Below are 15521 nucleotides of genomic sequence, written 5' to 3' on the forward strand. Positions count from 1 at the left end.
TACTTTAAAAACATATACTAAGCATCACTGAGAAATATGCAGAGGATGCTTCACTGCTGCTGGTTTAAGAAATGTTTTTAAGAACCAAACCAAAAAAGGTCTCTAATTCCATTTAAATACCTTCACCTGATAACCGTGTACGTATGTAAAAAAGAAGTGTATGTGCAATGCCAGTTCACTATATTGCCTCTTAGGTGGGATGCCATCACCCTTCCATTACAGCTGTGTTACAGCCTGTACCCTCTATGACAAGCCCCATCTCAAAAAGAAGCAGGATTTTGAGATCTGAGGGCAAAAAAAGGGGTTGTATGTACAAAATGCTGCCCATTTTCTCATCTCGGACCAAGTACCTCTTCACACAAGTTACATCTCACGTCTGTCATCACAACAGCACTTCTGTCAACTATCACTGTTACTGGGAACAGGTAAAACAGTTGAGCAAACATGTCCTTGTGGAGAAGAAACATGCTTAATAGTCGCACAGGTTTCTACCATCAAGACGGGGAAAAGTAGCGCACGGTATAGCCAGTGCTGGCACGGAAAACCAGAACAAGCTAGCGTACAGCCTCTGGTCCTCCTTCCCTCCTCTGAAAAGTCAAAACTCTGGTTTACTGCTCACCACCATACAGAGAGTAAGTAAAGCAGGAATCCCACAAAAAATACCACCTCAGGAATTTTGCTCCTGGAGTTGGATTAAAAACAAATAAAGAAACCCCCAAACTTACAAAACTTTATAAAGCCTGAAATTCTCAAGACACCTGTTCTGAAATATTTTCTTAAGACAAATTCTTCTCGCGGATTTTCATCATCCCTCTTCTTCTCCTTTGTGCGTTTCTTCCTGCCACACTAATATTACCGTGACAGCTCAGTAAATTTCACAAAATACAAGAGGGATCATGTTGTTGAAAGCCCATAACTCTGAGTACATCTATGCCCACAGGCTGCTGGGATAACTGCTGTAACAGGCAGAATTTTGTGTCTGAATCACACACACTTTTAGCCTTCCTTCTCAGACAGAAATGCTGCAGGGTGGATACTATCTTAATCATGGTTTGGTGAGGTTCCTCTGCACGCTGGTTGGATGAAAGTGTCAGGAGTAAATTAGAAAAAGATCACCAGCTTTATAGGATAGACAGGTCACTGCTGTGTCTCAGTTCCACCAGTCCTCTGTCCATAAGTTATGTCAAACAATTATTCCTCCAAGGCCACGTACACAACACTGACATCAACTGCAACCTCTAAGAGAGGTAGCACAACACACAAAAAATTATAAATTAAGGAAACTCTCTTCTCAACCTGTGAAGCAAAAGAATACATTCATAACATGGCTCTCACCATCTGGACAGAGCACATACACAACACAGTCCAGAAACACTTCCTCTTCGCAAATGATGAGAAAAGTAAGACTTTTAAGGTAGGGCATAGGTCAGTAATTTTCATTTATTTTTGTGCTGGTATTTTGTTGGGCTCAGTGACTCAAAGACATTTATATATCTAAAAAGGGTTTAATGCACACAGAAAGAAAGTGCATTCATATATACTGCAGAAATAATCTGCTTGCTGAAATGAAGCTACAAGTGAGTAGCAACATTAAAACCTTAGGCAACAGTGATTTGATATTGGCCCGTTTCCTTGTTCACAAAATAGCTAAACTGTACAGTAAACTCTTTACCAGCTTTTGTTAGGAAAGACAAAATTTATTTCCCCAGTATAAATCTAGTCTCAGTGGTCTATTATGTTTAGGATGGTTGTCCTGGTTTCGGCTGGGATAGAGTTAATTTTCATCCTAGTAGCTGGTACAGTGCTGTGTTTTGCATTTAGCATGACAATAATGTGATAACACACTGATGTTTTAGTATAAACACTGCTTAGCAACAATGAAATCAAGGACTTTTCAGCTTCCCATGCTCTGCCGGCAAGGAGGTGCACAAGAAGCTGGGAGGGGGCACAGCCAGGATGGCTGACCCACACTGGCCAAAGGGATATTCCATACCTTGTGACCTCATGCTCCGTATATAAGCTGGGGGGAGTTGGCCAGGGGGCAGTGTTCACTGCTCAGGAACTGGCTGGGTGTCAGTCAGCAGGTGGTGAGCGGTTGCATCACTTGTTTTTCCTGGGTTTTGTTCCTCTCTCTCTCTGTTGCTTTCCTTTTCATTACAATTATTACTATTATCATTATTAAGCTGTTCTTATCTCAACCCATGAGTTTTCTTTCTTTTGCTCACACTGGGGGGGGAAGGTGAGTGAGCAGCTGCGTGGTGTTTGGTTGCTGACTGGGGTTAAACCATGACTATGGTATAAAGTTTATCCGTATTTTGAAAATGGATTCTTTTTCTTTTTGTTTAACTCCTTTTCAAAGAGTAGCCACTATATAAATGTCACTCTAAATCCATGGGTCACCTACAACTGCACATGCAGCTCTAGTCTCTCCCTCTCAAAAAGGATGGAAAAGAATTAGAAAATGTTCTAGCCTTTTCAAAGGCTGGCAGTTGGTTCAAAGGGCAGTTCAAAAGAATGGATAAGAAAACTGGGACTCCTCTGTCTGGAAAAAGAGATGATGGAGATGGGAATATGACAGAGATCTGTAAAGTCAGGACTGGCAAGCAGCAAGTGCCTAGGAATCAGCTGTTCACTGTCCCCTCCAATACAAGGTCCAGGGGCCATCACAGAAAACAAGGAGGTGGCAGGGTAAAAGCAACATGAAACCAGATGACGTGGTTCTTCATATAACATGCTGTAGAAATCCCTGCCAGCAGTTCAGATGGCTTTAGAAGGACCAGACAAGTTCATGGAAGAGAAATTGTTGAGGGTTGCTAAGTATCACTAGAGAAAGTCCCTTAGCCTCAAATAACTGGAGGCTGAAGAGTTACTCAAGGCAAAGCATCACATGTACTTGCCCTGTTCTTCTCCCCTTCTACAGGCTTTTGCTTTTGGCACCTGGACTAGCTGGCCTTTTGGTCTGACCTCAAGACAGCTACTCAAATGTTTGTAAAAAAGCAGATGGAGACATTTTACTTTTTGTATCTATTGGTATAAGCAGTATATCTAAGTGTGGTATTTTTTTTCCACAATTTGTGAATAGTTAATCCTCATTACAGAAGAAGAGTTCCCACAAAAGAGCTCTTGCAGAGGAATTGCCGTCAGAGAAATGTACTGTTGAGAAGTAATTAAGATGTTGAATAATGTGTTCCTTTTTAGAATCCAGCTATTGACTCTGAAGCAGCAGAACCTGTATGCCAATTCCAAAAAGACAACAATTTGGATAGTTAGTTAAGGCTGCTATTAGAAATGAATGATACTTGTTATGCAAACAGTAAGCACAGACATGAATCTCTTGCAGAAGCTCATGTCAGTTTTCAAGTAGTTTTTATTAAGACTGGTGTCAGCTGCCTTTCTTAACATGAGTCTCTTTTGACTAGAATTGTTCTGCAATGCAGAGCTGTTGCCTCTACATTATACAGATGAACAAAAGCATTACAGGATGTCAAAACATCACAAGAATTCTTTATACCAGGAGCAGAAGCCTACTATTTAGCCTCCAGCAGGGCTGGCCTCTTTGATCCTGGGAACATCCAAGAGGTAGTCTACTGAATACACAATAATAAGCAAAACTCTCAATTCAGAGGTGTAAAGTTACACCTGACACATGAGATTCGGGTATCAGATGTCCCTGCTTGGGGGGAAAAATAAAAATCCACACAAGCCTCTCTCAGACATCTTACAGAATGCATGACTCATTACCTGTAACCATGAGTGACACACGGAGGTCTGGCTGGCTGTCAGAAGCAGCACAGATTAGAGCAGACACGCAAGGGCTGGTAACGGTCCCCTGGTGATTACACTTAGCTGAGGTTTGCTGGCACAGGATGCAAATTGGCAGCCCTCCAGCTCTGACACTATCTGTGCTACCGCTCAAGGAGAAGGTGGGGTACTGTACGCTTTGTCCTAGGCTTCATGGGGACTGAGCCACCCCACCTCTCCCACATGTGAACACACAGGAGGGGCACTGAGCTGGAGAGATGTGTTCAGCCTTTTAAGAACCATTAGTGGCATGCAGAGGGCCCCACAGAGGAGCAACTGCTGGCTGGAGAAGTAGGCTTTTTCCCCCTAGGGTTTTAGGATGTGGCCTTGGAAAAACTAGGAGCTGAGTAAGCAACTCGGTCCAAGTTAGCACTGCAAAGGGCAATGACTTCAGCATGCCCAGCATTTACAGGAGAACATCCAAGACCTTCTAAATAAACCATCAATGAGCTTGTCCACAGGTGTGAGATTCTTGTCATTAGGGCAGGGAGCCTTCCCATGAATAACTGCCTAGAGCTGAAACGACCTCGGAAAAGTCCTAGCAAAGGATTTGACTTTTTTTTTCCTCCAAACGCTTGTACACAGCAGGGAAAGTGAAATCCCTAGTGAACCAGGTTCCATTTTAATTTTTGGATGTCCACAGAGAAAGAAATAATATTGCCAACTCCGTTTGCATTACAGATAATATACAGAATGGCTTTTTTTCCTCTCTGGGGAAGAGGAAAGGGGTTGAAGGTGTTTTCACACAAAATTTCAATAGTCCAGTACAGAGCAGAATGATGGTTTGGGCGTTAAAGACATTTATCCATTTTTTCATGAAGAAGAAAAACATCCCACAGCAAAAATCCAGTTTCCCACAAAAGGCACAGCTTCTTTGCAAGAAAAAAAGCTCAGGTTTGGACAATGTTGCGGTGGATATAGGCAATGGCAAGAGAGAGAATCATGTAATTTTAAAATGCCACTTAGGCATTTTTTTTTACTTCCAAAGGCAAAGACATCTTTATCCAGCACAACAACCCAGATCACATCAAGGTGAATTTGCAGTAGGATGCTACGGCTTACAGAACAAGTCATGAATACTTGATGTGCCTTTTAAGTACCTTAGTTCCATATCTTGAAAAGAATTATCCTTGCACAGACCAATGAATCTTGCATAGACATTCACTGCTCTGACCTGCTTCCTTAGCTCCCAGTTTAAAAAGGATCCAAATAACTTCAATCTAAGCACGTTTTCCCATCTAATCTCCAGAATGAAAAAGGTAACAATATTTTTCAGGTATTGTTAATTCTGCTTTGAGGCAGAGGGATGGATTAGCTAATCAGTCTCTTCAAGGTCCATTTTTTTTTTTATTACTTTATCTTCGAACCTGGTTTTGTTAGCGTCAGTTCCCACAAAAGTTTTCTCTCCTATGTATTTATCTTCGTATTCATATTCACTTCAGTAGCAGACTTCTGAGACTATCCAGAAGTAAAACATCCCTTAGTATTGCTTGAGTTCAGGCTTTCTCTCTACCCGTTGCAGAAGATAACATTATGAGCCTTTTTAAGAAGGACACTTACACCATCTCATCTGCAAGGCACTGATCCTGTGATGAAACTAGAAGGCCAGAAGGAGACAACAGAAACTGGTAGAGTGGCGTGGTACACCCAATCTGCAGAACAGGCCTTCGCTGAATACAGTTGACCCCGCCCCTGTCACCACCTTATCTTTGCTGTTATCTATATTATCTTTGAGAGTGACCTGGCCTTGAGGGTGGGGACAAGCAGCAAATCTGGACTCAAGTCCAGCTTCGGGGCTGCTATGGCACATAAATATAGATACAGTCTTGGGCACTTCTGTGGGTTTGTCACCGCAGGATCTGAGTATTTTTCAACACAGTCATGCCTGCTGAAATGGGAAATATGCTTTTATTGACAGTCACAAGTGAGGGACTGTGACCTAAATATTCTAAAGGGGTGTCCACAGAGCAGATAAGGGACCAAAGCAAGTTAGCTGTGCTGGCATGATACCCTGGCCAGTATGACTGAATTGTTGTGTAATGCAGCTACCTGGTGATCTTTACCTCACTGAGGTGTACCTGGGCAGCCATACCCTCGAGGCACACCCAAAAGGCATGTAGGGTCTTATTATCAACAGATAGTAGTACTGGTCTACTTCACCAGAAGATAGACTGTGAGGGTATGCAGCTTATGACTTACTTTTAATGGTGGTCATAGGAACACAGAAATCACACCTACTCTGTAAAAGTAAACCTTGACATACAGAAGATTAAATTTAAAACTTAAATAATTATATTGTCTGAGTGCATATCAAAATATTTCAGGAAAAAGCAGGAGTTTAAAAACAGAATTAAGTGATTAAGTGAAAGGAAGGAAGAGAGAAAAGATGATACTAGAATGACACATGAGGCCACAGAATCCAGGAAAATTTGTAGTGTCTTTAAAGCATCGCTCTGAAGAGAAGAACGCAAATTTGTAAAAGAGACTCTAAACTGAGGATAAAAAGCTCCTGCAAAACTTATGTCTTACTTATGTAATCTGCATTACCATATGTTACAGAAGTTGTCTCTCTTGGTGTTTCAAGGAACCAGCCTTTTAGTGGCAAAGTCTTTCCTCAGCAGTGTGAAGCAAACAGGCTTTCCCCTCACCCCACTCCCAGCCTTGTTCCAGGCTTTTAAGTCACAGGTGACATAATTTGCTATCAGCTGCTACTGTGAATTCTAACAGATTATTATGCTGCCCACTGATCTGCTATGTTAAAATGGCTAATTAAACACACTGTAAAAAAAGACTGGTGCTACCTCCGGAGATCCACCAGTGCAGTATGATATCCTATTTAATCTGAAAAAGAAAAGGGTGTCTCAGTTTCTTATCTTCCAACCAACACACATTTTCAAGTGCGAAACGCATTGTAGACTTATTACATAGTTGAAAAGAATTGTCTTCTATTTCCAGTATGGATATGCCATGCATATGTTAATGAAATACTTTGATATTTATACATTCCATTTCTATATTTACATTAAAAGAAAATTTTTTTAAAGATTAATGGAAGTGAGAAGAGCTAGCACTATAAATGCATCTTTATGGTTTTTACCAATGAAATATTGATTCCAAGAGAAAAACCCAGATCTTTAACCTAAATATACTTCCATTTACAGATGCAGTGCACGCCTTCACTTTCCTTTGGTACGAAAGTCAAGCTCTGTGAAGAGGGAATAGAAATAATTGTGGGTGGGGTGAGGAAGGGGGAGCCCGAGTCCATTTTTAAATTGAGTTTATTTACAGACCTAAATCCCCAACTACATGATTTCACTCCTTTGATCATTTCTTGGCAATTACTGTAAAAAAAAGTATAAAAAACACAAACAATTTTAAAGGGCAGGACCAGACCAAATCTCCCTAATCATTTGTATGCTCTTGTGACTGTCTGGGGGTCTTCAGTGCTTGTTAAATATGCCCTATTCTGACCTGGAATTCCAACCCACTGTTCGAAGACATGAAGAAAGCCCAAAGACAGGCTGCTACTAAGGAAGCCAGAGCACTACTTTTGTTCTGGATCTTGGGCAAAGGAGGAAAATGGTTTTCAAAGTAGACTCTGCCAGTTGTTTAATCTGCTAAGACACTTTTTATTGCTTTACCTCATTTAGTATTAACGTATAAGCCATCCACTGGCACAAGGATTGGACTATAGACGTCCTTACTGGTTCTTTCTAGTTTGCTTACAGTGACTTCCGTAAAGAAGGCAAAGTGACAGGCTCCCTAGGTAAACTGAAATGAGACTTGCATACAAACAAGTTCAAGGCTTCTGATTCATGAACGATTAAAATGTACAGTACTGTGGAAGCAGTGGAGAAAAACAACTGAGCCATTTTCCCAAAAGAAAGTAAAACTATGAAAGATGTTTCTGGCCTTACAGTCAACCCAACTGCTTTCTTACAAAAAGCTTGCGACAGCAGAGAGGTACCGAAAATGCACGTGATGAAATAGTGTACCAAGGGTAATGATCCCCTCCCGCCTTTTTTGTATGACCCTTCTCAAATTAGCTGAAACTACTGTGGGGAACTTCTTCAATGAAAATCTGTGGTACATATTACCGCAGCACAGGTTAAACAAGGTACCAGGGGGTGAAGTTCATCAAAGGGTACCACTTGTTGCCGACCTCGATTCTGACACTCAATCTGCAGTGGCAAGACAAGTGGAAGTTACTATTGATTTGTTCTGACTGCTTTGGAAGTGCAACCGCTTTCTGCTTCTCTCATCTTTCACATCATTAATTATCTTGAAAGAGAGCATGGTGTACAGACAAGACTTGTTATGGAGAAAACTGTATGACTGGACATGAGGTGACAGTACAAGAACATGACTACAGTACCAGAGGATTAGCGCAGGCAGATTATTTTGCCTTTAATAATGCCTCTGAAGGTACAGTCAGTAATAAGCATCTCTGAGAAACAGACCGGTTCTCTTCAGCTGTAAAAAGGGAAAGTAGGATTTGTAACCCTTTAGTCACTTTTCCACCCTTTTTACTGAATACATCCTTTGCGAAAATCCTGGACCACATATTTTTTAATTTACAGTCTTGGGCAGGAAAAAGACAGACTACTGAATTTCTCACCATCCTAACCCAGTCCTCCAACACTCTGGCCCACACGCTCGCTCATGCAGTCTCACGTGGATCCACTAATTAAAGTTCTAGTCCTGCAACAGGCTCTCACAACGATGACACAAGAGCCCCAGCAGAGAGCGGAGCAGGAAGGATAGGCTCTAGCAAATTCTAGTTCCAGCATGAGGTATAACGGATGGTGCGGTTTAGCTGTCAAATTAGTTTAGCAGAAGCTCTCCAAAGAAAAATTCAGCCCTCTGCAGAAAACAAGGTCAATGATTAAACACTCAGTATACTTCCTCTTATTCAGTCCTAGCCAAAGCCTTGAAATGAAGCGATAAAGAAAGATTCCTTTCAGCCTCAGTGCCCACATTTCAGAAGGATGTACCTATCTAATTCAGTATCATATACCTAGGAGAATAAATAAAAGACTATGGGATTCCTGACTTCAACACCATTTGACTTTTTTTTTTTTTAAAAACCAAAAGGCTCTGAAACTGTGTTTCCACATGCTATTTAAGGATGCTAGGTGTTCCCTAGACTCTCACATTCATTTATACTCAGAATACTCAAGCTCCTCTCAGCACAGCTCCCCCTTTTACCTTCTGTCGCTGCTGAATGTTGCTCATCGTGTCTGGCTGAAACTCCAGCTTGTCTGTTCGACAAAGTTTCCAGTATAAAATAATAACGATCAGGAGCACCACAGCAACTGGGACTGCCACACCAACGATAATCCATAGGTTGCTATTCTGTGACTCTGAGGTGGACTCCTTCAGCTTCTCCACAGCTGTTAAGTTAAAAGGAAGACAGCAATTTTATGTGGTTATATATTTTTAAATGAGGACACTTCAAGGTTACGTATTTTTATGTTCTTGTAAATGGTAGTTAAAGAATTTATCAGAAACCAGCCGCACATCACAGGAAATGTCATACCACTTAGAAGTTAATGTATGTCACGCTCAGGAAGCATGGGGCAGGTGATCGATTGTCCTGGCCTACCTTCTGAAGACCCGTGTTTAAATTACTAATGAAAATACACTTCTGCCACATCATTCCGTAATCCAAAACTGAGCTGACATAGTGAAATGGGTCCAGAAAAATGACTTACCACTAACAAAGGTGAGAAGGACTTTCCAACCTTATTGCCTGTACCCTGCTTTAAGCAGTATTATCAGCTGCCTCTTCTCTTTAGTTATACATTATATATTTTGTTACCTTCCCCATCAATAATCACAGTCAATTTGAAATCAGTAAGACCCTCCTCCCCAAGGTGTATAGTTCTGCATTTTTTATTACTTTTTTTCCTTTCTCTGTTTCATTGTCAGTGTGCGAGCCAAACAGATGAAAAAACTACTGGAAAGTGTAATCGAACTGGTCATGTATGTAAAAAGTGAACTGGAAGAATCTACAAAACTTTCATTTGCTCTATTTTGCATAGTGGCTATATGTGGGACTAAAAACCACAGCAGTAACACACTTCTAGTCAAACTGATGCACTTTCCTAAAATGATGTTTTCACATTAAAAATGGTATGTCTATGCAATCTTATTTTTATATATCATTTTTATTAACAGCCATTCTAATGATGAATCTAGAGATTAAAGGAAAATATTATAATTCTTATATTTTATACATCTGACAGCTCATTCATGATATTACATTTTTTGTTATAAAAATAACCTTTTTTTGTCTACTTTCTTCCAATAGGAAACATTTAGAAAAAATTCTACAATTCTATGCCTCTTAAAAGAACTTTCTAATGACACGTCAAAGTTTCAACATGCAGAATAAGCTATATACACTTCATGAAGTTTGTTCAACACTTACCATTTTTTGTAAATGGAATTTATTCTTGCAACTTTTTTGCATTTCTGTCTAACCAATATTACAGTCCATTAACAGATATTAAGCAGATGTATATGAGCTACTGACCTATCTTTAAACTACTGTTTTAATGAGGGACAAAATTTAGAAACACATCCAGAAGGTCCAATTATTACTATTTTCTTTCTTTTCTTTCTGCAGAGAATTTTAAAAATCAGACACATGCCAGTTCTATTGGCAAAATACCCTGTGGTACAATGTAACTCATGCCTCCATATTGCACAGAAAACAGAAAAGGTAATTAAGCATTCGTAGCAATGTTGTATTGTATATGATCTATTGTAGATAACGTCTGTTACTGTTTTAAAATATTTTCAAGTTTCTTTCCTAATCATAACATGGAATTTTGAGTAGGCCTTCTGTCTTGCTCCTTATTGCAATTTACATACCAAGGTTCCTGAATAAAGTCATTATGACTTTCTATGACCCGTCATATTTATTCTGCTGTGTGTCTAGTAAAAGATTACATTCCTTTTATATTATCTTTATTAAAAGATTACATTACTTATAGATTACTGATGGACAAACAAATAAAAATAAGGTCAATCATATTCAGTGAAGGAAATAAACTGTTTCTTCTTATACCCTCCAAAATGCCCCAACTAGCATTAGCCTGCATCTTTCGCTCACAGAAACGATAATTCAGACAAACAAAAACCAGTGACTTGTGTTAAACTTCACTGCCATTACTCAGCTAAAGGAAACACCCGTTTCACTGGGACGCCCACCCATCCCACAATCGTGAGTTGTGTGCAAGCTCCTGGGCAAGATAAGCAGTATAGAAACACTGGACTAGCAGAAAGAGATGAAAATGGCAAGAAGGTATCTAGCTAGCACAGTATTCTCCTAGCACAAGCACTAAAGTGAATGCAGTGAGGCTTGCACTTAAGGACCCTGTTGCAATTCCAAGCTCAGCAGGGTCCTCAAGAAGCAAAGCAATACCACATAGCTCACTGCAAGACTGCTAAAATTTATTTCCTCAGGAGCGTCAAAATTGCAGCATCCCAAGAACAAAACACTGCAACACTGGGCACACTGCAGTGCCATAGTCTCCAAAGCTAATGTCACCCTTCCTGTTTCTCTTTGCTGGCATCAGTGTGGATTTGATAGGGCTTACGCTGTGCAACGGTGCCTTCAATGCGGTATCCAAGGATGATTGCAGCCCGCTGGATATCAACTCTGTTCATCAGGTCTGAGCACTTCAGAGCACTGAGTCTCTCTCCATCTTGGTCCTCCACAAAATAGATCAGCTCCACGGGGTTATCAACACCAACTAACCGTGACACGTTCACAATCTGAGAAGAAATTGGAAAGCTTTTACATTTTCAGTTGTATTTATCTGGGGCTCCCATACATTTGGTCTTTCAGTCCTTACCCTCTCTCCCCCTTCCCTTCACAGGGCCTGGAACTTAAGGACACTTATCTAAAAAGAAACATTTGGACCAGCTTTGCCAAGATGGCATCAGTATCTGTCTTAATTGCCACTGTGTGCAACCCCTAGTGCATAAAAAAGATTCCACCTTGTATTATGATGTAGAAATACAATTGCTGTTAAGGAAAATCTCTCTATCTGTGACACCAAAGAACATGATATTATACTAACCATGTAACTGCTGTGAACTGGCACAGTTTGGAAACCGTCAATATCCAGAGAAGTCTGATGGGAAGACATGCCATGTGTAGTGCTCCAAAATACAGTATGCAGCAAAAGCAACATACACACAGGCTAGTTCTCTCATCTGAGAAGAGCTTAAGTCAACATTGGACAAGCATAGATACACAGAGCTAATATTCAGTAATAATAATTTGTTTCCAAACTAAAATTCAGGATATTTTCACCTAATACTTATACAAAAGATTCTGATCGGAAGCCTTCCAGGGGAAGACAGCATTGCTGGAGTAATATATTGCTGTCTAATTACACAAGCACTACTCAAGTGCTCCAGGACCCTGGGAAATTTACAGAAATATCTATTTTGTAACTGAAAGGAAAATTTCCAGGGAAGTGATCCCTTGTATAATACCTTTTTATGGCAAACCTGAAGTGTCCATTTTTTTTTCCTATTTGTTTCATGAAAACATACAGATCCAGTATTGAAGAGAACTGCTTTCACTCTAAAGATGCCAACACCATGCCACCCTGGAAGTCTCCTCTGCCTTTAGCATTTGTCGGTTAGCAGGAGCTACTGAAGAGATTAGTGTGATTGCACTTTTCCTTCTCTAAATACCTACTTTGACTTTGCTTTCTTATCCATAACACACACCTCTTTGTTCCAGTTTTTCCAAATGTTAAGCAGCTACGCAGGCAAATATTCTGTTAGCTTCAAATAGAACTGTTTGCTCTTCCTCAGCGAAAGCACCTGCACAGTCACCTTCATCCTCCAAACAGCTCCCCCTGGCATCCACCTTTCTTCAGGAAGGAATGTTTTTGACACTGTGGGAAGCAATTCTTCCTACCTACTTCTAAAGATGTTAATAATCAAAAGAATGCATGCTATGAGGAAGCCCTGTAGATACTCTCTAACCACCAAACATCTACATAGCATATAAGACTCACAAAACAATTTTGAATTCCTGTAAAATTAAATCTTACATATAACAACTCTCCTCTGTTTAACCATTTACATGTAATGGTGAGCTCAACCTAGAATTAGGCCAAACAAATAGTAGGAGGTATTCTATCATGTAAAACAGAGTTTGAAGAGCTCTGGAAGGAATCGCCACAAGTAGAACAATATATTTAGTTTCCTTCAGAATTATCCTTTACTATGAAGTACGTATTTAATATAACAGAATCTCAAACACTGCCCATAGGCTTAAAGTAAAGCAAACCCACAAATGTTTGCATATCTGAGATTTACAAAAGCAAAGCTTTGTATTTTTTCCTTATTAGTTTCCAACAAAATAGTCATGTTGAAGGAAAGCAATGCGATATTCTGGCTCAACAGAGATGATGTTCTGGTCTTTGGGGACATCAACTCAACATGTCCTAAAAAAGTATTTCCCAGGAGTGAAATACTGGATATAGAATTAAAAAAAAAAAAAAGGAAGGAAAAAAAAGAAAGCACAATTGTCATAAAAGTCGTCTAGGCCAAATCAACTGAAAGCAAAGAATAATGTTCAACATCAGTCACATTTGCTGTAAGAAACAGAACACCTACAAATAGAGGAGGAAAACGTGCAGATTTCTGAAATACAGCAAGACCTGCTAACAGGACCCATTAACCAATGCTGTTCTCATCCTGAATGCTATTCATTCTTCTACCAGCTAAGGAGCAACCAATCCCTGACTGAAGGTAACAAAAGAGTATCAATAAATAAGGTTTCAACACACATATTCAGCAGCTTTAAGGCTGAATCTGGTTTCACAGAACCCAGATATATCATTAGTTAACAAATGCCCACATCGTTGTATTTCTGCTTCAGCTGGGCTGCCTCACCACAGCCTGGCCTCAGAGCAGCAGGGTGTATGGACTGGTATCTGCTTTCAGCACGGATGAACCCTTCCTAAGTAGCACTTAAATCACATGGAGAAAAAAGGAGTTGAAAGGCCACATGGGACTGAAAGTCAATGGGTCCTTCGTTTGATTTTATGAAACCTCTCTGTGTGTAGCAAAGCTACAGAATCAGAGAAATTTAGAAGATTCTTAAATTGAATTGTCACACATTTTATGGCGGCATGGAGTACCCTAAAAGTACTATAATTATATGTGTGTTATACATACAGGGTAGCAGTCAGAAACTGGCTGAATGGGTTAAAAAAGAAACTCCCCACAGCTAGCCTTTAGAAAGACAGAGGGGAAGGGGACAGATTCCAGTGCAAGTTGCCACAACTGAAGCAACACAATTTTAACACAGAATAAAAACAACAGTGTATGGCTCCCTATGCTGAGGAACAGGGATGGGTGAGAACAGTCAGAGGAGAGATAGGAAGAAGTAGCTGGAGCTATTTTGGCACAGTATAGAGAACAAGGGAACGAGCATGAAGAAATTCAGTAGAGGGTGGAGGCGCAGGCTGGTGTTGATGAACTAAGCTCACTGTTTTAAGATAAGTTTTATCTGAAATAATTCTTTCTGAATACACAGTATTTTATGAGTGCTCACACCATACTGAGGGAAGCTGCAGACAAAATTTAAAATCCAAGGGGAGATGGTTATGGATTTCTATTCTGGGAAAGCTGATGGCTGAGCAGGGTATTCTTGAGGTGACTATGAGACACAACTAGACTTGTATGTAAACTCAGCAATTGTGACAGTACTTCAGTTTTCATGTCTGTCACCCTAGTTCACTAAAAACCTTTTTTTTATTTAAAACTAACCTCTGAGTTTGCTGCAACACAGCAAATGGCACACGGGATCTGAACTGTTTTTAAGTCTGTTTATAGAATTAAGCCACTGCACCCATTTTTTTACAGTTTCTGTATATACTAGGTTTTGCGCCATTTTGCTCCAAATTATACTCTGTGCAGCTTCAGACTGGTTTTGTCTCATATTTTAGAGATGTCTCTTGTCCTTGAGAGTGCTAAGAATGCAAGCAGAGGCAGAAATGATACTTTCAAGGCATCCAGCAATGCAGCCCATGTGTAAGTAAGCATTTAAGCGTTTTACATTTATACTTTGGCAGTAAGGGATGACATAGGGAGGAAGAGATACAAGAATTTCAATACATGGGAGGCAGAAAATGAAAGAAAAAAAAGAAAAAAAAAAGAAAAGACTAATTCAACTTCTGTGTACATAAATGATACCATCTTTGTTGATACTAGATGTGCATTTAACCTCCAAAGAGTAAAGGCTTAACTGTGTTCAGGTGTCAGTAAATTTAATTTAAAAAGTGTTTTCAAGAGAGTATCATAGGTCAGTGAACAGAGTTGCCTTGGTAACCAAATCTAGTTCATAATTTAAAGCGGGGAAATCCAGGTGGTGGGCAAGCTCGCAAGGCATTCGCAGAGTGTCAGTCAGCCAGTGGGATGTCCCAGTCAGCAACCCCGTCAGGGGTAAGGAATCCCTGGGTGAACTGCTTCAGGTTTTCTAAGGCATGAGCATTACTTAGAAACAAGCAAACATGCATGCACACAATCTCCAGAATGCACGTATGAGGTTTATGTTCCTTTTTTCCACTACGTTCATCCCCTAGGAAAAAAAAATAATCAAAAAAGATTCCGCTTTCTGCTTTATTAAAAGTAGAATTTTAGTGTCCAGGCAATTCAATCAAGCTGTAACTGCGGTCTGA

General features: G+C 40.1%; 1 protein-coding gene across 1 annotated transcript in view; it reads right to left on the reverse strand.

Annotated features, from left to right (window-relative positions):
* Nucleotides 1-15521, reverse strand: part of KIAA1549 (KIAA1549 ortholog) — a 79053-nt gene that overhangs the window by 36319 nt on the left and 27213 nt on the right. Inside the window, exons 8-9 of the mRNA XM_009332942.1 lie at nucleotides 11409-11586; nucleotides 9010-9194 (exon numbers count right to left, since the gene is read on the reverse strand). Coding sequence (XP_009331217.1) covers nucleotides 9010-9194; nucleotides 11409-11586 — 363 coding nt within the window. The remainder of the gene's footprint in view (nucleotides 1-9009; nucleotides 9195-11408; nucleotides 11587-15521) is intronic.

This window comes from Pygoscelis adeliae, unplaced genomic scaffold, assembly GCF_000699105.1.
Source record: "Pygoscelis adeliae isolate BGI_AS28 unplaced genomic scaffold, ASM69910v1 Scaffold38, whole genome shotgun sequence".
NCBI lineage: Eukaryota > Metazoa > Chordata > Aves > Sphenisciformes > Spheniscidae > Pygoscelis > Pygoscelis adeliae.